General features: G+C 46.7%; 5 protein-coding genes across 5 annotated transcripts; 2 read left to right on the plus strand and 3 right to left on the minus strand.

Annotated features, from left to right (window-relative positions):
• Positions 1-412: 412 nt before the first annotated feature.
• GGS25DRAFT_517356 (uncharacterized protein) lies at positions 413-1,516 on the plus strand (the record flags this gene model as incomplete). Its single annotated transcript, XM_049263375.1, has 1 exon — positions 413-1,516. The coding sequence occupies one exon, from the start codon at positions 413-415 to the stop codon at positions 1,514-1,516; it is 1,104 nt and encodes a 367-aa protein (XP_049121842.1).
• A 1,013-nt stretch (positions 1,517-2,529) lies between these two features.
• On the minus strand, positions 2,530-4,603 carry GGS25DRAFT_53768 (uncharacterized protein). The gene is made up of 2 exons (XM_049265840.1): positions 3,996-4,603; positions 2,530-3,941 (listed from the first exon to the last, which is right to left on the minus strand). The coding sequence occupies exons 1-2, from the start codon at positions 4,184-4,186 to the stop codon at positions 2,612-2,614; spliced, it is 1,521 nt and encodes a 506-aa protein (XP_049121843.1). The 5' UTR covers positions 4,187-4,603; the 3' UTR covers positions 2,530-2,611.
• Positions 4,604-6,067: 1,464 nt separating this feature from the next.
• GGS25DRAFT_53833 (chitin synthesis regulation, resistance to congo red-domain-containing protein) lies at positions 6,068-7,061 on the minus strand. The gene is made up of 2 exons (XM_049265841.1): positions 6,695-7,061; positions 6,068-6,641 (listed from the first exon to the last, which is right to left on the minus strand). The coding sequence occupies exons 1-2, from the start codon at positions 6,862-6,864 to the stop codon at positions 6,305-6,307; spliced, it is 507 nt and encodes a 168-aa protein (XP_049121844.1). The 5' UTR covers positions 6,865-7,061; the 3' UTR covers positions 6,068-6,304.
• Positions 7,062-10,062: 3,001 nt separating this feature from the next.
• Positions 10,063-10,914, minus strand: GGS25DRAFT_517360 (P-loop containing nucleoside triphosphate hydrolase protein; the record flags this gene model as incomplete). The annotated part of the gene is made up of 4 exons (XM_049263376.1): positions 10,063-10,471; positions 10,572-10,591; positions 10,661-10,733; positions 10,865-10,914. The coding sequence occupies 4 exons, from the start codon at positions 10,912-10,914 to the stop codon at positions 10,063-10,065; spliced, it is 552 nt and encodes a 183-aa protein (XP_049121845.1).
• Positions 10,915-13,310: 2,396 nt separating this feature from the next.
• GGS25DRAFT_472034 (DNA-directed RNA polymerase I subunit RPA2) lies at positions 13,311-17,752 on the plus strand. Its single transcript, XM_049259398.1, has 2 exons — positions 13,311-13,955; positions 14,016-17,752. The coding sequence occupies exons 1-2, from the start codon at positions 13,491-13,493 to the stop codon at positions 17,274-17,276; spliced, it is 3,726 nt and encodes a 1,241-aa protein (XP_049121846.1). The 5' UTR covers positions 13,311-13,490; the 3' UTR covers positions 17,277-17,752.
• The last annotated feature ends 4,070 nt before the right edge of the window (positions 17,753-21,822 follow it).

Genomic DNA, 21,822 nt, shown 5'->3' on the forward strand with positions numbered 1-21,822 from the left:
ATTCTTTACACGGGAGGGGGTTAACAAACAAGGCGTCTACTAGGAACACAAATACTTTGTTCGTCAAACCTAACTTAGTGTTCACCAAAGCGTGGCAGTGCAAGCCTTGCGAGTACCTGAGTACCTGAGTACCTAATAAGGCACATTGTGGGCGTTATTAGGTGCCTGCTAGGTCGGTGCTCAAGAAGCCCTCAATATATAAGTCCTTTCCCAGCCGCCGGATTAGCCAGGCTTTCTTCGGGGAAATACCGAGTCACCTCGTCAAAGACGCCTGACCAACAGTGAACTAGGATCACTAGCAACCCGCCTTTTCCATCTTTCCTACGCTCTACAAGGCTTCAGATTTCGTGTCCAATAAAACCTTTTCTATCCCTTTCTGGAACGCGGGGACGAGAAGAACAAAAATTCCAAAATGCAAGAGGAAAGCATGGCTTTCTATAACGGATACCAGCTATGCAAATGTGGAAGATCAGACGCTAGCATGCGATTCCAGCTCCCTGGAGGCCCGATGCCACCCTACTATGATAACGCCGCCGTCTGTCGCATGTGCCTAGGGTCCATTCTCCCTCGACAAGAAGCCGTATTGTCCCCCGAACCCCAAGGCCGCTGGCATCAGCGCCCACGAGAAGAAGCACAACCTTACCCATCCTGGCCAAACCCCTTGGGATCCCACTCATCCTGGCCGGGGCCCCCGGGACCCCAAGACTACTATTCTCGAAGTCTAGCATCATACCCATCCTGGCCAGAACCACCCAGACCCCCAGGACCACAAGATCGCTACTCTCGACGTCCAGCATCTTACCCATTCTGGCAAGAACCCCAAGACCGCTACTCTCAGCGCCCGCGAGAAGCGTTATCCTACCCATACTCGCCAGAACCCCAACGGTATCAAGACGTCTACAATCGCTGTGGTGTTGAATCTCGGAGTCCAGAACAACCACCATATCATGGGATGCCACTAAATACTGCTGAGAGCTGTGTCCCTCGCCCTATCACGACACCAACGACTGATAGCCCATACGCCAGCAGCTATTCCACGACCATAAGTGTCGGAAGTTCAGACCATACGCCGCAAGTTGTAGGCAGCCCTGCCATGGCATCTAAAGCTACTTCCGCCCCCACCGTCCCCACAATATACTTTGACAGCTATCGAAGTACTCGAGGTAGTCGAAGGCGTAGACCGATCTCTCTGGAGGTCCACTACGAAAAGGAAGAGCCTGATGAAAATGGTGGATATGACGGCAACGAAGACCACGGCCACGACGACGACATTGATGAGGAAGAAGAGGAGGAAGATCCAGCCCTTGTCTTTGATCCTGACGGGAAAATCAAATTGCTGGGAGATGAATGGGAGGTTCCCGATGAGGCGACGGCGTATTCAGAGGCTGGCCCTATGTGGGGGAATGCGGAGTTGGTCTCATTCTTTGACTGCATTGCCTCGAATGGAGAACCTGACGTTTTGGCTGCCACGGAAAATGTGACCTGCGACCTGACCATGGCTGGCGGCCTTTCATGAATTTCCAAGTCCCCGGGACAAATACGTATTGAATGAATTGGTTTATGATGGTTATCTGACGTTCAGCGAGTAAACGGGGTATGGGCTTGCTTCTTATTTGGCATTTTCTAGGTTGTTATGGCTTCAGCATTCGCGGTGTCGAGCCGCACCGGTGAAGGGAAAGGAAAGCTCCTGACTTTTTTTTTCAGCTAAGCAGAGCTCGTGTGGGAGGATGACTTCAGATAAACCATTTTCGTGACGAGACTGAAGATCAAGGAAAATTTCCGAGAAATCCTAGCCTCTGGATTTCTCCTTTTTCGTCGTCAACGCTAATGGCTAGTTATTAATAAGACGGATGCTTACGTCAATTGCGTAAATATATTTCTTGACTCATTTTATCCCTTTTTCGGTATTGCTCGTGATTTGCTATTATCGACTTTGGTTGATCCCCTATTTACCAGCTAGGTAGATGGTAGGTAGATACCTAGGTAGGTGGCATTCTGTGTAAAATAAATATATATAATGCCGTGCTTCTGTTCACTTCAATGTTGTATGAATGAGTAGGTAGGTAGGCAAGTAGGCAAGTAGGCAGGTACCTAACCACGACCTACATACTAGTATGTGCCGAGCAAGTCTCCTCCAAGCTTTTCTGGTTGAAGCCCCTGAGCCCATCATCGTGGCTAGTCATCCCTTTTAGGGAATGATGCCCATTTACAAGGTAGGTAGCTTGTAGTAGGTATGTATCTCCAACGCACAAATCCACCAGCAGCAGCATAACCAGTACCAGCTGTAGAGGTGGCACACAGAATATAACGAGAACGTGCAAATGAAGCAGATGGAAGAAGCCATGGGATGGGTAAGAAGGTATAATAAACCAAGTTGTCAAAAGGTATAGTACAAGAAGCAAAAGATAAAAAAAGCGATGTGTCTACTTGAATTCTGTTTTCCATCATGCTATGCAGATGATCGTCGTCCCCAAACGCCTGTCATTGACTACAATCAGCTAGTCCAACGGATCGGAAAAAAGATACCGCCCCAGATTAGCTGTATCCTAGATCCCTCCACCCCCTTTTTTCAATATGCATCCCCATGAATTTATGTATTTATTTACGGTCATTACGCTCCATTCCAGTTATCCTGCTGGCTGGTTCCCTGTGGTTTGTAGGGGCGGTAACCTGGATAAGCCTTTCCACCATTGGCCGTCTGCGGTGCCGTCTGCGGTGCCATCTGTGCTCCTGAGACTTCCTCCGTTTGATGAGATGTAGATGGTCGACTGTAGCCGGAGCTGAAGTCGAAACCGCCCGTGTTTTGGATGGGCGACACTGGGCTTGTTGTGTCAGCATAAGGATGGTCGATATTCTGCTGCACCAACGGCTGGTTTGAGGTATTGGAATACTGCCTTTGGGGCGTAGGAGGGTATTGTCGGTTATAGCTGTTAGGCGTTTGCGTTTGTGACCTAGCAGGATATTCGAAGCCTACTTGTGGGCCTGGAGATCGCATACGAGAGGGGTTGCTGTTACCATATCCATAGCCGTTCTGTGGGCCGGGGGAGCCTAATCGGCTGGGATTCTCGTACGGATTACTACCGATAGGCGTAGATCGATAGCTAGGCGGCGGCGCGCCATATGTCCCAGGAGTTACACTGCGCCCGTATTCGTCGTTGTACGGTCTCGGAGTTCGTGACTGTGGATATCCCTGGTCCATAACGCCTCTGCCATAACCATTGTTGTAATCTTGCTGAGGCGTATGGCTTCTAGATGTCCCGACTGCCATGCCATAGCCTTGATTCGAGGTGTCTTGAGTATTTTGTCCATAGCTATCCTGTCTGTAGCCGTTATAATCATATTGGTTTTGGTTGTAGCCCTGTCCATTCGTAGAATACGGGTCTGTATCGGTCCGCCCTGCAGTCATGTACCCGTTGGGCCCGCTGGGTCCTCGTACAGATCCGTAAGGGCTCCGCCCTGCTGCAGGGGCTGGACTTGGCGTCGTTCTGGGTGGCAACCCCAAGGCGATTGCAGAGGCACTCTGGGCATTCTCTGGTTTCTTTAATGGTTCCATCTCGACAGGCTCATCCTCGATGAGCACCTTTTGAGATTTTGCGCCTTCCCAGCTTGGCATAGCAGGCAATGAATCTGCATCCTTCTTGCCATCATCGAACACAGCGTACTGGGGCGCACTAGACGTTGGGGCTATACTTGGGGTCATAGGTGCTTGCGAGCGATAGGCCTGGTTTTCTTCATGGTGTGGAGGAATGAATGGATCGTCAAGATATTTGTGCCTCTTTCCCCGAGGCGGATCGCAGCACCCACAGCACTGACCACAGCACTTGAGGCAGTAACAGCACTCACAACAGCACGAAAGGCCGCAACATAAGCATCTTGAAATACACCAAATGATGGATATGATGATGAGACCACCGATAGCAATTACGGCAATGACTGGCCACCTACGGAATGTTAGACCCACATGATGATATCAGATGGGGAGAGTTAAATCATACTTGCAAAAACTGGCTTGCATACAATTATCCCAGCTGGAAAAGGCCGTTTTCGCGTCCTGAATGCTACCTTGAATACCAGTTGCTCGTTTATCCACCGCGGCGTTAACACTTCGCGCAAGTAAATTTAGAAACGCATCCTTGAGGCTGTGCTCTTGGAGACTCCGCTCCATTAAAGCGCCAATGTGTGGCATTGTGTTTCGGTAATATCAGGGGACAGACCGTGCTGAACTTAATAAAAATCGGTTCGGAAAAGGTCGTGATAATTTGAGTAAGGTGTTTTGAATGATAAGAGTGCTGCCTAAAGGTCCATGACACGAAAAGCAGTAGATAGTGGCTAATGGTAGTATGTTCCCAAACCCGTGGGAGTGACACCTCGTCCAACACAGCAAACGCAGTAGAAATCGCTAATGAATTCCTCCGGTTTTCAAGATCCTAGCTCGTAATTCTCCGTTTTGTGATTCGTTCGTGACTCGTGGTTTCGGTATGGATATGTAAGGGATATAGGATGTAAAGATAGATTGGTGAATTCAATTCAATGCTGCAAGTCAAACCCCGTGACGTAAATGAAAGGAGTAAGGGTTCAAAGAGTAAATTGATTGTTGGAAAAGGAACGTCAGAAATCCTGAATAAGGTATAACGAGAGAAACAAAGAAGTGAGTGGCATGAGAAGCACGCCTCGGGCAGCTAAAAAAATGAGAGAAATGTGCACTGGATGCTGTAAAAGAAGGTTGGAGGCGAAGGAATTGATAGTGTAGTTTAAAAAAATGAATGTTGTACTGATGTAAAAAAGCGACGAACTGGAAGAAGGATGTCCCTGAAATTGTGGGGGCGAAATTGAAGAAGGGCAATCTCAATGACGAGTCGCAATCAGGCACAGCGGTAAATAGGATGCAGCGGGGGAAATTGCCTAAAGCGATCCTTCACCTTTAACGGTTTGGAGGTTGGACTGCACCCTGGCATGTTCGCAGCTTCGCAAAGCACCCGATAACGTGTTGTACGCCCTATTTGGGTTTGGTGCCTGGCCACTTACCTAGGTACCTGACAGGCTGTGACAGCCCAGATTAACACGATAAACACGATAAGCTTAAATGGTAAAATCGGTACATGAAATGCAACGCCATTCGCGATTGACCTCTACATATGTAAGCTGTCATCATAAGTCGATCTCTATTTTAATACATAGTTACAGGTACATAATTGAGTTTTCAATATCTTCGTCTTACCTTACATAGTGTCATAGCCACCCCAACTGCCCCAAGTCAACCCCCAACGATTGGTTTCGCAATTGCAGCGAGGCGTCAAATCACGGGCGTTGGGTTTCCTTCAATCCAATACTTTATATGATTACTACGAAAACATGATGCACGTTGATACTTGTACGGCCACCATCATGCAAGCCTTATGCTCGCACCACATAACATTCTTGCCAGCCTACATGCTAATACTATCCAATGTATCCATGGATGTAACGAACTATCACGAGCCAGTACCTACTTAGTATCAAGCATTATTATAAACCGGTGTGGATATTTGTACTCCTTGGAAGTTGGAGTAGTTCAATGTTTTAAAAAACGGTCCTCAGTCTGAAGCAAACGATGTGGGGGAGTGCCGCGCGAGAAGCATCACCGGTTCACTGGTGCAGTGCTAAGCATGCAGGCTTGCACAATTTGTGGAGTTTTAACGATCCCAAAGGTTCAAACGTTGTGTGGGCTTACGCATACTTAACGCATGCAGCCCCCCCCCCCACAGCGGGATTTACAGAGCTGCCAAAAAGTTAGGACGGCTGAAGCTCCAGCTGTTTTTAGCTTCTCTCGCGTGGGCCATCGCCCTAACCTAGATCGTTTGAGGATCCTCCAGTGGATCCGTTACTGTACCATAGGTCTGTCAGCTTAGGTAGTAGGACCCCAAGTCTCAGATGATGATGCTATCACTCTTTTGGGGTTAAAATCTTTGCATATTAAAGATGTAACATTGGCAGCATGAAAGTATCATGCTATGAAATTAAGCACTCCTTAGCCTTGTCTTCAACTTCATAATAATGTTCATGATGCACTAGGTAGAGTGGTCTAGTTGACAATCTCAAAAGAGAAAAAACCCCGAGGCGCGTAATCTTGTCCATTCATACAAGACAAATAGAGCGTGTTCATCCATCTCATTAAAAACACTTCATTGTTTCCTTTGCCAATAATCTCATCGTAAATGCCGAGTGATTAACTAAGCCTTTTTGCCCAACGCCTAACCTGAGTCAAATAAGGGTATGTTCTGCTTCCCTTCTCATTATCAAACGCCCGCCTCGGTTCTTTGCCAGCTTATCGGTTAGGTGGAGGACCCTCGGGAGGAGCATAGTCGTCAGCCGCACCCTTGGTATGGTTGGGGTTGTTGTAGACATTTTGAGGCGGCTGTACAACGCCTTCGTGCTGACCGTAGTAACCATCGCTAGGCGAGAAGGTGGATCCCGTGTACTGATTTTGCATCGGGTACGATTGTCCGGGTGGTGCTCCATATGCCGGAGGAGGCGGGTTGTTGTTGTTGTTGTTGTTGTTGTAATAGCTAGGGTTGTTATTGGGGCCTGGCTTGCCAGCCATCCAACCAGTGCCATACATTGGCTGCAGTCCCGAGCGGCGACGGCGACGGGAGTTGATGCATCTGACGTAGAGTTAGCTAGAGTTATAAATATCAATATTCAATAATGCACTTACGCCCAAAGAGCAAAGACGAGGATGATCAGTACGATGACTACGGCAGCGAAGATCCAGCGTCCGTATCCATGCCACGCGCCATAGCAGTTGTTGTATCGATCGTAATCATCGCCGTTACAGTATCTTCGCTTTGTCAATTGCGCCCCAACTTGATCCATGAATGGAGCCATCTTTTCCTGATGGTACGCGATAGGGTGAGATGCGATGTAAAGTTTTCGGGTCGTTTTTTTTATTTTTTTCTGGTGTACTAAAGTTGTAATAATAGGTGAAGGAAGCTTTGGCGAATTTGGGGGGCAGAGAAGTCCGCCTGGAATTGTCCGAAAATGGGATGGCTTAAGGTTGTCGGCCAGTGCTGACGCTCAGTGACGTCGGGCAATATTATCGATGTACGAAGTATGCTTGTAGTGTATAACTTTACACTGTAGTTATTCCTAATTATTCTACCTAGGTGTCTTCAGAGTCGAGGGGAATACCGAAAGAATTGATGTTTGGTATAAATCAAAATAATGTAGGTATGGAAGAGGAGAGAGAGAGAGAAGTGCTTATTATGAAGACGGATGTCAAAGAGTCCTTAAACGCATTGAACACGCAATACGATGCATGGCAATGGCTTGGAAGTTGCCGATTACCGATTCACTGCACATAAGTTAGTATGGTGCTTGTCGTGGCACTTCACCTAACCACGGAACTGTGATCCCTGTTTTTACCCATGGTGGCTGTGCACACTGCACACTGCACACTGCACACAACACTGCAACTCACATGATACATTCATTTTCTACTAATTTTCTACTAACTAACTACAGATAAATAAGCCTAGGACTCTGGAATTTGTAAAAGAATTGGATGCGTAATCATCTATTCCAAATATTCCAAATATTCCAAACACATACAAAACAGTCGCAAGTAACTACATAAATGGAATACCGAACTGCAGGTATGTATTTATTTACTACCTACATGTACTAGGTAGTTACGACATGGGTACATAATCTGTACACATGATGTAAGTTTGCTCGTGGCTCAGATATGATGAAAGAATCAATAGCATCAATCGGTACCTAGATACATGTTCAAGTATGTAGCTCCGCAATCAAGGCTGAGCAAATTGGGCAAAGCAAACATTTCTCCCATGGAAGGTGAGTTCCCGAGATAAAGCGAGAGGCCTCGTAAAGTGCTTTCCAGGGCTATCTAGTATCTACATGGTACTACCTCCTACCTCCTACCTACCTACCTAGTAGTATGTAGTAATAATTGTAGGGCACCCCAGGTAGGTAAGTCAGTACCCCAGGTGGTGGAATCATTGATTGAATGACTCGGGAAGAAATAATCACTCATCAGAATGGTCAGATGACTTACCTACAACTATTACTACCTAATGGTATGCAAGGTGCATTTGATATAGTCCAACTTGAAGCGTCATCTTTTCATCTTTATATATACATACATGTACGCGTATGTACGTCTTCAATCTTTAGAGCTGTGTGCGACCAATACGCTCGCAGCGCCTTTCTGTATGTATGTACCTCCTTACATATATAGTCGGGACTACTAATGTGTAATGTTAGGAATATGGAATGCAGTAAGAAGCGATGCTTCGCTATTGAAGGATCTCAACATGATATCCATCATGGTTACATGTAAGCCAACTGGAATGGAGGCTTTTATCAAGTTTCAAGTTGCGTGCGATGTGCTAGTGTGCGGATGTGCGATGTTGTATGGTGGTATGTATATATATGTACATATGTAGAAACGAATTGTTTCGTGGGCCATCTCAGCTAGTCCAGAACCCGCCATTGACGATCAGTTCCAAGTTGTTGCCTTCAAGGGGACGGAGGGCAGCAGGTCCGCCGAGCTAATGACATGCCGCCACGTCAAAAATCTCCGTAGATTCATATCATGGGCCCACGGCATGCCGCCCATCAACACTACACAACACTACGCTACATATATATGTACATCAATACCAATACCAATATCAATACATTCACAGAAAAAAAACCCCCATTTTTGAAATTAAACCCCTCTAAAAGGTACAATAGCAATGAATCAACAAAAAATAGGAAAAAAAGGAAAGAAAAAACATCATGTATAAGACTCACGATTTTAGTATCTGTAGTCTATATTGTCGATCGCCAAACGTAAGCAAGTAACTAGACGAACAGAGAAAAAAAAAAACAACCCCCCCAAAAATCCAAAAAACCCCCTTACCCCCTTGACTACTAGTAGCTGCAAGCAGAAGTTCCTCCCTGTTGAGGTACCTGAAAAGTCCATGTTGCGCTGTCCATATAGTCGCCTTGCGAGCCAATCAATGGCCTCCCATCGCCTCGACACTGGAGGGTTTGCCAACTCATCATCGCATCAAATGTGGTCTGTGTGTAGCCTTCAAGTATCGCCTTTCCTGCACCTCTCCAGGCGCCGACGCTTTCTTCATTTCTCTTCTTCATTCCTTAGCTGTCCTAAGTCAAGCTTGGAATGAGAAATCTCTTTTTTCTCCTTTTCTGTTGTTTTTTGCTCTCCACCTCCAAATTTTGGTCTTGTTCCGGTCAAGCGACAGACGCCATGCCAAACTACATATGTACTCATCTTGTCTTACACCTTACCAAAGACGACTCTGGCCGACTAGGGGTGTGGGTTTCTGGCCTCTAGCCCTCTAGCGCCACCATGGGCGCATTTTCTTTCACAGTCGCGATTTCTTTGCTAATTGATAGTTCATAGGCATTGTTTAGCGTTACGCATATGCTATCGCTAGACATGCCTCGTGGCTTTAAGTAAAGTCGTCAAGTCATGATTGATTTGGTCATAAATGCACTTAACTACACCGATGCTCCCTCCCTGGCCCGCCTTGCTCGCAATATCGTCACAGTAGTCTCGCAATATTGGGATATTCAACAGTCTTCACTGGCTGTCAAACGCCCCCTTTACCACGCTGACGAAAAAAAAAATAACCCAACCAAGAAGAGACGTGTCGGAGGCTATACCGACCGTTCTAGCACTTCAAATTCCGAAACCGTCGACTCCCATCCCCAATGGCTATGCAGTGCTTGGGTCGAGCAGATGAGGTGTATGAAAAGAAAAAGAAACACTGGAAGGTAAGGCCCGAGATGTTAAAAGGTACACTGATGGTACAGCGACCTCCAAAGTTAAGCTCGCGAGAGATGATTTATATATTAGGTCGTCGCCGGCCAGAAGTTTGAACCGTCTTTTACATCCCATGATATCATTAGCGTCGTGAAAATGCATCGAAAGTGTCGTAGGAGTGGCGAGGAGAACCCCCGAAATCAGGCTGGTTGCTCCTGGGTTGGCCGGAGAAATCGAAGAGTCAAAATCAAAAATCAGAAGCCAAAGTGTGGCGCAAAGCAAAGAGCTTATCGGTTGGCCCATTTCATGAGCCATTGAATTACCGCTTCTAGGTTGGTCTCCTCCTTTGCGCTAATGCCGTAGCAGGAAACTTCGCGATGACCTATACTCTTAAGATCTAGAGCATCTATGAGTTCATCAACACTGAGCTTGATGTGGAGGTCCGACTTGTTGCCGAGCACAAGCAAGGGGATGCCCTCGAGACTTGGCTGCGACATCAACGAATGGAGCTCTTCCTTTGCCATAGGGAGAAGGTCTTGATCTGCAATATCGACGATGAACACGATCGCATTCACTCCGCGACAGTATCTCTCCCACATCGGCCGAAAACGAGGTTGACCACCCAGATCCCAGCACTTGAGTGTCACATGGCCTCGTTGCACACGCTTCATGTTGAAACCAACAGTGGGAATGGAGCTACACTACCTGTTAGTCGACCCGTGGACAGCCATATCGAACGTTGGACGGTATAACGAAAGAATCAATATCATTTAAGGGGGGGGTTTATCGTGCTTACTCGATCGTAAATTCTCCACCCTAAAGAAGAATCGGGTCGTTAGCGACAGTCAAAATGATGGGGTAGTGAAAAACGGGCGGGATGCTTACCGATAAGACACGAAGCAAGGAGGTCTTTCCAGCATTCTGCAAGCCTATCATTGTGACGTCCATCTCAGTCGCCCTAATTAGGTCTATCAGTACGGTGCATTAAAAGGAGGGATGACGACGTCGCGATGCAGAATGCGCATGCAGGTACGGCGGTGAGCAGCACCACCTTGCGACCCCGCGCTGAATGTTGGTGCGTGAACTCACCAAAAGGTTCTGAGCAACCAGTCGTACACCTTCCGAAATAGTCCTGCCATCGTATCCCGGTTTAAAAGTAATTGTGTTTGGTCAGTAATAGAGTTATGAGCTTCAGAGTCGTCAGGATCGTCGGAGGCTAGAAAAAAGAGATGGGAAAAAAAAGAGAAGATATTTTGAAGGTCCAGGTAAGGCTGGGGTAAGTAGGAAAACGCGGTGGACAGATATGATTGGGGGGTTTGTCTCAAACAAAACGTTTAAATAGTTTGCGCTTCGGCTTTGCTTGATGAAATTGGGAATAAAATGTCTCGTATGACGATGAACAGCGATGTTCTTTGCTGGCAGCGCTCACAGCGGGTGAGTTAGCCCCAAGGCGCAAATTGCGTTCGGTGAATGCGAACTATCTACCTAGGTAGGTAGCTTCAATATTCTAGCGGTGGTGAATAGGTACATGCAGCATTTGATGAAAAGATACAGTGGAAGCGGGATGGACGGTGACGCCTGGACGGAGGGTCACAATTCCCCACCACGGAAGATCGCACAAAGCTGTTATGAACTTATGATGCCCCGTGCCTTTGAATGGGACGTGACCAAGTGGGAGGGATAGAAGGCCAACCTTGCATCAGAACAGACAGCGGCTAGGAAGACTGGGGTTTCATTCGTCTATTCCGACAAGGCCAGCTAACTTTGAACCACAAATACCTAGACCAAATGGGCTTAAGTAGGTATGTAATAGTGGAAGCAAAAAGTAGTAGCAAGCAGTAGGTAGTATGTATTTGTAGGCCGGACAAGACAAGACGAGACGAGACGAGACGAGACTACACAGAGCAAAAACAAAACAAAAACAAAAAAGAGAAACGAAGGCCAAACCGAAAAGATAACAACAACAACAATAACAACAATAACAATCAAAAAAGGGGAGGGGGGATGGGCAGATAGGTAAGTTGCGGCGGAACAAGAAACGAAACTCGACAAGCGGGAGGCGGTTGAGGAGCGAGCCTTAGGAGCCGCGAGTATGGGGAATTAAGATGGTCGCTATTGAACGGCCCGTCGCGAGCGTTTCGTAGATGCACAGCACAGCCTTGAAGCAAGTATCGCCTAGGTTCCCCAGTCTTCAAGATCCCAAAAGACTAACCAGACTTGTAGGCTTGTGACTTGTGGCTTGGGAGAGAATGAAAATCGATGTGAGATTTGTCTAAAATGCAGGTCTGCAAGTTGAGGTGGGATAAGGTAGGTAACCGTACAGAGAACAGGGACTGTTCTGCTTGAGATTTTGCGACTCGAGGTTTTCCCGAGCTGCTCCTCTGGCCGTTTCGGAGACCCGTCACCTGCTCGGGCGGGTAAGGTATCCAAGTAGCCAGGTATCCAAGTATGTAGTAGTTTGTAGTAGTTTGTAATAGTAGTATCCAGTTATTGCTGTTTCCCCCACACCAAGTAGCAAGCTAAACTTATTGGGCCCTGCCGTACCTACTGTACGTAGGTAGGTAGGTACTAGGTAGTAGGTAGGTATCTTGCTGATGAATGGATGGGTAGGTATTTCGTGATTGCCCCCAACACCGTCTCGCGAAACTTTGCCTTACTTTAGGATTCGGTTATGGAGAGTTTGATAAAGCAGGCCAACGTTATAGATGAATCCGGCTTTCGGCAGGATCGTATGTATGAACGCTCACGGAGAGGAGGAGGGGATGGAGAGAAAATGAGGCGGCGGCGATGGTGACCGGAGAAGCTGACGGAAGCCGATTTGTTTGTAATGCTAGAGTTGAATTCAAAATAATAGGTTGTAATGCAAAGTCTCGTATGTGGCCAGGCCTTGCAATGAATGAGCTCAAGTGAGATCAAGGGTAGTAGCTAAGAGAGGAAGAGGTAGGTAGGTAGGTATGTAAGCTGGGAAAATCCAGGACCAATTTCTCCAGGAAGCTACCGGTTAACTACCAGACTTGGGGCCAAGTGAAGCAGGCAGCCTGCGGGATGCAAGTATGCACGGCAGGCAGCTTAACGTCGGGTTGGGCTGCAAGACTGGTCCAGGATCAATTTGACAACCATATATGTTGCACCTCGTGCTTATTTGTGAGATGAGTGGTTCAATGTTGAGAATCGACAAGAACAAGTAGAATATGTAGGCCTACATAGGTAGGTATTGTCCCTATCTGCACAGGTGCCTACTAGGTACTGTATGTATGCATGTATGTAGGTATGTAGGTATGTAGACTTGGAGTGGCTGTGTTGGTACCAGCTAATCAACTGGACTGTGAGTCTGTGACTTTTATACAGAAAAAGTGAACTAGCACAGCTCTACGCATACACTAGTTAGTATGCATGTTCCTGTGGAGAGGCAATGGAGCTCTGTGGGTCCACTTAAAGGGCATCTGATAAACTTTTATCGATAACTAACTAACTACTGACCATTGAATGATAACCGTCAAAAATATTTCGGAAGATAAGATTGGCTTTTTTTTTTCTTTTTTCTTTGAAAAGCTTCGAGATCGACAAACAGAAAAGAGAAACTTCAGCACACTATTGGACTCCTACGTCTCAAGGAAAAGTCACTGCTGTTTAGTATCATCCTACCATATCATACGAGACGTCATTCCAATCTTCAAAGCTCAATTGAGTACAAGAAACTCATTTTGTCGCCATCATGGCCCCGCCACCAACCAACACAAGTTGGGACCATGAATACAATACTCTGCGCCGAGAGAAGCTCTTCCAAAACCCCCCAACAGATCACTCTGCATACCCCCTATTACAAGAGGCTGTGAACCCACATATCGAGTCCTTCGATGCGCTATTCGGAAACGATGGATTAATTGCACGAGGCCTCGCCGACATAGGCACCCGACTGTACCTAGATGGTGATGATCGCGCTCCTCCAGCTGGAAAGAATAAACTGAGAATCAAGTATAAGGCGATACATCTCCAGAAATCGCAACTTCCTCCGACCAATAAATTCGCTGTTAAAAATCGAGAAATTCTTCCCGCAGAGTGCAGAGAACGACATGTGACGTACCGGGGCAAAATATCTGTCACCATTGAGTACAGAATAAATGACGGCGATCCGAAGGAATTTACTCGAGAAATTGGTCAACTCCCAATAATGGTGAAGGTAAGAAGATATTTTACATAACCCCACGAAATTATAAACACTTGCTAAGCTACAATCTAGTCGAGCTATTGTCATCTCCGAGATAATAGCCCGGCACAGCTAGTCGCGCGCAAGGAAGAGTCGGAAGAACTAGGCGGCTACTTCATCGTCAACGGTATCGAAAAGATAATACGTCTTCTTTTGGTCAACCGAAGAAATTTTCCCTTAGCAATCATTCGTCCGAGCTTCACTGGTCGCGGGCCTGCTTACACCCCTTATGGTATCATTCTAAGATCAGTGCGACCAGATGAAACCTCACAAACAAATGTCCTCCATTACCTAAACGACGGCAATGTCACCTTCCGTTTCTCCTGGCGCAAGAATGAGTATCTTGTCCCAGTTATGATGGTCCTAAAGGCCCTCGTGGAAACAAACGACAGAGAGATATTCGAAGGTCTAATCGGGGCACCTGACTCGAAAGGTATCAAGAATACCTTTCTTACCGATCGTGTTGAGCTCTTGCTTCGCACTTACAAAACCTATGGAATATATACGATGGCACAGACCAGATCATATCTGGGTGAGAAATTCCGACCGGTTTTAGGCGTGCCCGATACCTTGTCGCACTACGAAGCAGGAACCGAATTCTTGCGAAGAATTGTGCTCGTCCACCTTGGGAACATGAACGTTACTGAACAGCAAGATTCAGACAAATTTCGCATGCTTCTATTTATGATTAGGAAGCTATATGCTTTAGTTGCTGGAGATTGCGCTATCGACAACCCTGACGCGGTCCAGAATCAGGAGATCCTCCTCGGCGGATTTCTTTATGGCATGATCATAAAAGAGCGACTGGATGAGCTACTTTCCGTGGGGGTTCGTGGCGCACTGCGGGAGTATTTGAGGAAGTTTCCTGGGAGAACCTTTACTTCTGAGGAGTTTTCGAAGGATTTCCCTATAAAGATATTCCAAAAGACGAACGAAAATGTCGGCAATGCCTTGGAGTACTTCATGTCAACAGGTAATTTATCAAGTCCTTCCGGTCTGGATCTACAGCAGGTATCAGGTTTCACTGTGGTCGCCGAGAAGCTCAACTTTCTCCGTTTCATAAGCCACTTCCGAATGGTTCACCGAGGAAGCTTTTTTGCCCAGCTGAAGACTACCACAGTTCGAAAGTTATTGCCCGAGTCTTGGGGTTTTCTTTGTCCTGTACACACTCCCGATGGTTCTCCCTGTGGCTTGCTAAATCATCTTGCGCACAAGTGCAAGATTATGACTAAGTCCCACAATGTATCGGCAATTCCACAGCTAGCTGCAGAACTCGGTGTCGTTGATACTTCATCTGCCGCCACAGATGAAAGTGTTGTTGTTATGTTGAATGGACGGATCTTGGGTTGGTGCCATCCTTCCCAGTCGCGCAGAATCGCAGACACGTTCCGATACTGGAAAGTTGAGGGGTCTCACGGCATTCCAATACATCTCGAGATCGGCCATGTGCCATCATCCAATGGAGGCTCTTACCCCGGTATATACATGTCTTCTGACCCTGCCAGAATGGTAAGACCAACAAAGTATCTTCCGCTGGAGAAGGAGGACTTCGTTGGCTCCCTCGAGCAGCCGTACATGTCTATTGCCTGTACGGAACAAGAGATTGTCTCGGGAGAGTCGACGCATGTTGAATTCGATCCTACGAACATCCTTTCGATATTAGCAAACATGACTCCGTTTTCGGATTTCAACCAATCTCCAAGAAACATGTATCAATGTCAGATGGGCAAGCAGACTATGGGTACTCCTGGGACATCGCTACCCTACCGAACAGACAACAAGATGTACCGCATCCAGACCGGCCAGACACCTATTGTCCGGTCTCCGCTACATAATGCATACGGGTTCGATAATTTCCCCAACGGTATGAATGCTGTCGTTGCTGTGATATCTTATACGGGATATGATATGGACGACGCCATGATTATAAATAAATCGGCACATGACCGAGGTTTCGGCCATGGAACGATTTATAAGACAAAAAAATACACTCTGAAAGAGGAGAGTCGCACAAGAACTGTGAAGAATGTGACCAAAATGTTCGGCTTTGCACCAGGGAGTGTGGTGAAGGCATGGACCCAAACTATGCTAGATGAGGACGGTCTTCCACACGTCGGACGAATGGTCCAAGAAGGCGATGTCATCTATGCTTATCACACAGTATCTGCAGATTACAGCGGCAACTTGGTCAATCGAGATGGTGTCACTAAATACGAAAAGTATAAGGACTCGGAACAAGGATTCGTCGAAGAAGTACGCCTCATCGGCAGTGAACAAGGCAACGAGCCTGCCCAGACAATCTCTATCAAATTCCGTGTTCCTCGCGCGCCGGTCATCGGCGACAAATTTTCATCCCGTCATGGTCAAAAGGGTGTTTGTTCACAAAAATGGCCGGCTGTCGATATGCCATTTTCAGAGTCAGGCATTCAACCAGACATTATCATCAACCCTCACGCCTTCCCCTCCCGAATGACAATCGGTATGTTTATCGAGTCATTGGCAGGAAAATCAGGGGCGCTTCACGGACTAGCACAAGACTCGACACCTTTTAGGTTTGATGAGGAAAATACTGCAGCGGACTATTTTGGCCATCAGCTCATGAAGGCTGGCTACAATTACCATGGCAATGAACCTATGTATTCTGGAATTACCGGCGAGGAACTGGCCGCCGATATCTACATAGGCGTGGTGTATTACCAACGACTACGACACATGGTCAACGATAAATACCAAGTCCGAACGACAGGGCCGGTGGTTGCCACGACGGGCCAACCCATCAAGGGCAGAAAACGAGGTGGTGGTATTCGTGTGGGTGAAATGGAACGAGATGCCTTATTAGCACATGGTACAGCATTCCTTCTCCAAGACCGTCTTCTCAACTGCTCGGATTACTCTCCATCATGGATCTGTCGTAGATGTGGCTCCTTCTTGTCAGTTCAACCTACGGTATCTCCATTTGTAGGCAGAAAGAAGACGGTGAACAGCGTACGGTGCCGCAATTGTGCAACACGCCTCGATCAGATCAGCGACGTTGATTTAACCAAATTGGTCGGCGAGATATGGGAAGATGGCCAAGGGAACCAGTGGGTCGGAGGTGAAGATACCACCAAAGTAGCAGTTCCCGGTGCTCTGAAGTACCTTGATGTGGAACTGGCAGCCATGGGTGTTAAGCTAAAGTACCGAGTTGACCCTAAGGATGCTCCACGGAAAGGTCCGTTGATACAAACAAATTGGGATAATATCCCTACGGGAAAGAAAGCAAGCACCCTTCCGCCTGCCATTACGGCAGCGTAAGTCCTCAAACATGGACTCCCCCCCAGACAAAAAAACAACGGCTTGGATTGCATTGGATGGAGTTGGCGGGTTCCCGACATTGGGCATGGACAATTACGGCAGTGATAGAAATTAAGAAAGGGTAATTGAATCCTAAACGAAGTTATACCACCCGTCCTTAAGATGTCTTGAAAGTGACAGGCCATTACCATATCTCTAGAGAAACACGACTGCAGGTAGCCGACGCGACGAGCCGGTAGATACTAGGTAGTCTCAGATTGATGATATACTACTACATATGTAGGTAAGCAATAGGTACTAGTATACTAGGTAGCGTCAACTTCGTCACGGCGGTCATATGTAGCCTACACAACATTGAATCATGGAGCCTGTCGCGTTTGTATGAGCGCGGCAGTCGGCAAAAGGGGCAGTCGCGAGGTCGTCCAAAGCTCGCGGTTTCCTAAATTAAGTCCAGACCATAATATGATGTACCTACCTACTAATGCTACATATTTACCTACTAATGTAGGCTGCTGCGACCAACAACTTCAATGTTCCAGTTAATTGTTCAAGAAGTTCAATGTTCCCATATCCACGGTACTTACCCTACCTACATCTACCTACCTACATCTACCTACCTACATCTACCTACCTACATCTACCTACCTACCTATACATAGTACCTTATGTGCCTTAGACATTAATCCTCAATTTCTTCTGAATCTCCGATGGTTTCCGGCTTCCTTTCTTCGCTAATAACCATAATATGTTCCCGATATTCCTCTCTCGTCTTCATATCGCATGAAAAGACTACCTTGCCTACCTAGGTAGCTTCCTTGGATTTTCTTAACTTAACTTACCAACATACGACAAGCACTCGAGCCATTTATATCCCACACCTGGGCTTTTCTTCGCAGGGCTCTTGTCAACGCCCCTATCCCGGCTACCTCTACGTTGTACGGCTTCACTGTACAGCTCTGTGTGTCGTCTAGTAATTACCGGATTCGTACGTCCTCTCTTGCAAGGTATATACTTTTAAAACGGTTCGCCATGCTGTTCATTCACGGTATCTATTTCACAGTTGGCTTCTTATTCTGTATAGTTATTGCCGACCTCATACAACCAGGACAATATGATTATGGATTTAACTTCGACCTCCGCCTCCGAAAACGAGATGGGCCTATTCAGTCTACGATCGTTACTGGCGCTCCCCGAGTCGGTGGAGAGACGCAACTAAGACCAGACATTCGAGACTTACAAAAAGATGAGGACAAGTGGAACCTGTACCTCCTTGCTCTTAGTTGGATGCAGTTTACCGATCAAGAGTCACCGTTCTCGTGGTACCAGATCACAGGTGTGTCAGTAAAGGGCAAAACTAGATCTTCTTCTAACATATGCCAGGAATCCATGGTGCTCCTGCGCTAACATGGGCCGACGTCAACCCAACTCCTGGCAATGAACATAGCGGATACTGTACCCACGTGTCTATACTCTTTCCTACTTGGCATAGACCATACCTTGCTCTATATGAAGTACAGTCACAGTTCCAGACGCCTAAGGCTACGATACTAACTTTCGATTGTGCTAGCAAGTCCTGTACAATGTCGTACAGTTCATCGCTTCTTTATATCCTGCAGACTCGAGGGAACGTATTCAAAGGGCTGCCTCAACGTTTCGAATTCCATACTGGGATTGGGCTGCCTCACCCCCAGATGGAGTTAGTGTCCTCCCTCTCAGCGTTGGCGGTTCATCGACTATTAACGTGACCGGGCCAAGTGGGAATCAAAGTATTTCCAATCCATTGTTTAGCTACGTCTTCAAGCCATTCAACGGATCAATATTCCCTGACTTTCCGGTAAGCTCAGCTCTTTACTGGCCTCTACAATACGAGATACATGGCGTGAACTAATAGTGATTCTCAAAGTACAACACATGGCCCGAGACGAAGCGGGCACCACGCCCTATAAGTAGTCCTAATGCCACCTCGAATAACTCATTCGTAGCGCAGGCATTCGACAATCATCTGCCGAACTTTCAACAGCGTTTATATAATCTGTTCACAAACTACCCAAACTATTCAACTTTCAGCAATGAAGCCTGGGTTCCTAGCGACAACAATGGCACCTACGACTCTATCGAGTCCCTGCACGACGTAATTCATACTATAGGAGGGGGTGTCTATGGGCATTTTGCCATCATCGCTTACTCGGGATTTGACCCTCTCTTCTGGCTACACCACACCAATGTCGACAGGATCTTTACAATGTGGCAAGTCCTTCATAATAATACATATGTAGTTCCTCAACCTTCTGTGTATTCTTCACACACGACATCTCCAGGAGATGTTGAAGACTCTCAAACACCCCTCACCCCGTTCTTCTCTAACGAAACACATTTCTGGACGTCAGACACTGCAAGAGACCACCAAGTTTTTGGCTACACGTACGCTGATGTAGCCAACAAAAGCCGCTCGGATGTTATAACCTCAATAAATAGGCTCTATGGGAAGTCCAGCCCGGCTTCTATGTTCATGAAGATCAGCGAGAGTCAAAGACAAACTAATAAGCATGACGAACGTCTGAGCCACCGAGGATTACATAGAATGGGCGGGTTATCGTGGAACATCCAGACATCGGCTCATCCTTCCATAAGCGCGGTGTTCGATGGCAGCAAGTATCGAGAGTGGATTGCAAACCTACGGGTCAACAAGCACGCAATGGGTGGTTCTTTTAATATATACCTTTTCATAGGAGAGGTTCCGTCTGATCCTTCGTCATGGCCAGTGGCGTCTAGTTTAGTCGGCACGCTGGGAGTATTCGCTCATAAAGGTGCACACGGCCATAGAGGCGTACATAGCCATTCCTCTAGTCGAAAGGTTACGGGGACTATCCCGATGACCTCGGCCTTGATGAACATGGTCACTTCAGGAAATATATCGAGCCTACATACAGGAGATGTCGAGCCCTTTCTAAGATCTAACCTTGAGTTTCGAATTTCTCTAGCTAATGGTACGACGGCCGAGGCCCATGAAGTTGACGGGCTCTGTATTAGCATTGTCAGTTCAATAGTTAAAGCACCGGAATCAGAAGACACACTTTCTCAGTGGGGTGAGATGGAGAACCATTTTGACCTATTTGCATAAGAAACGAGCTACAGGGTGCTTGCAGCTGCCCCATTATGTTAGTACTCAGGAGAAGGGTACGGAAGAGGAACTAGCAAGGTTGTATCTGATCGGCTTCTTATAGCACACTTAACGCAGATTCAGGCAAGAGGTAATTCGAGTAACTATAGCTAATTTGTTGTTGTTAATAACTAATAAATTCGTATGTAGAACAACCTGCCCCTTTAAGCAGGGTACCACCCATGATAAGTCATTAGTAGTGAGACTGGATTCCTATTGCGGCGGCGTGCTGGCTTCTGATAGAGCTACGGCCATGCCTTGACATGTCTTTAAGTTTAGTCGATGAATAGCCCTGTGATATATGTGGACAGTTGCTACATATAGGTATAATGCCTACATAACCACTATCGAGAACAAGCCTGATAGTATACGGATAGGCATGCGTAGAAGCGGCAAGACGTACGTCACTGCTGCCAAGCCACACGAGCTCGCCCTAGCCTATCTGGTCGTACAGGATGAGTATTTGGACGTCAACGAAACGGTGCGAGATTTGCGAACTGCCTTATATGGGTGGATGAGCCGGCATCATCGACTTGAATCACTTGATGGTAGAAGTCAACATTATGCGGCAAAACCGTCCATTTCAGTCTGTAATCCTGCTTATATGTTTCTCTATCAAATATTACATTACATACCTAGTACCTATTTATCAATGTACTTAGTAAGAGTCAAGGTGTACCTAGTATCATGTTCTAAGTGCGCATGGCATGTAAAAAAATGCGGATAATTCCAGGAAGTCATACATCGTGGACGATTGATTACAACTAGAATCACCGACATTTTTAGTCTAATACATTAATCAGATCTGAACACACGTACGTAAGCCTGGAGTACATACTGGAGTCTAGGCATTTCCAAGCTATTTACTAGTATCCAGACCCATTGTTAGCCATAGTAGATGCATACATAGTACATAGTATTAGTAGGTAGGTGGTTAATTGTGCCCCGGAGATTTAAATTAACGTAGATATATTGAGACTTTCTCCTCAATAGAAGCCAGCCTTGCGTCGGATCGACATTTAGGTAGTTTTCGGGATTGGGACTGAGGAGTTCGGTTTCGAGACGATCATCTGTCTACCTACTGTACACTGTACAGTAAAACCCGGTCGTTCATTAATTAAACGACTGCATATCTAGGTACTTAGTTTCTGAGAACGTGCCACGCTAGCTTTGAAGCAGGTGATTGAGACATAATTATCATGGGCGTTTGAGATAGACCGGTTTTTTTCTTTCCTTCCTTCCTTTTTCTTGAACACCCCCGCCTCCCCGTTCTCTCTCTCTCTCTCTCTCTCTCGCTCGCTCGCTCTCTCTTCCGGGGCTACTCAACTCGATCAGGTTTATCAGGCGAGAGTCGAAGTAACACTGATACCTAACATGTAGCAATTA

The sequence above is a fragment of the Hypoxylon fragiforme genome (genome assembly GCF_022984875.1).
Source record: "Hypoxylon fragiforme strain CBS 206.31 chromosome Unknown GGS25scaffold_1, whole genome shotgun sequence".
Taxonomy (NCBI): domain Eukaryota; kingdom Fungi; phylum Ascomycota; class Sordariomycetes; order Xylariales; family Hypoxylaceae; genus Hypoxylon; species Hypoxylon fragiforme.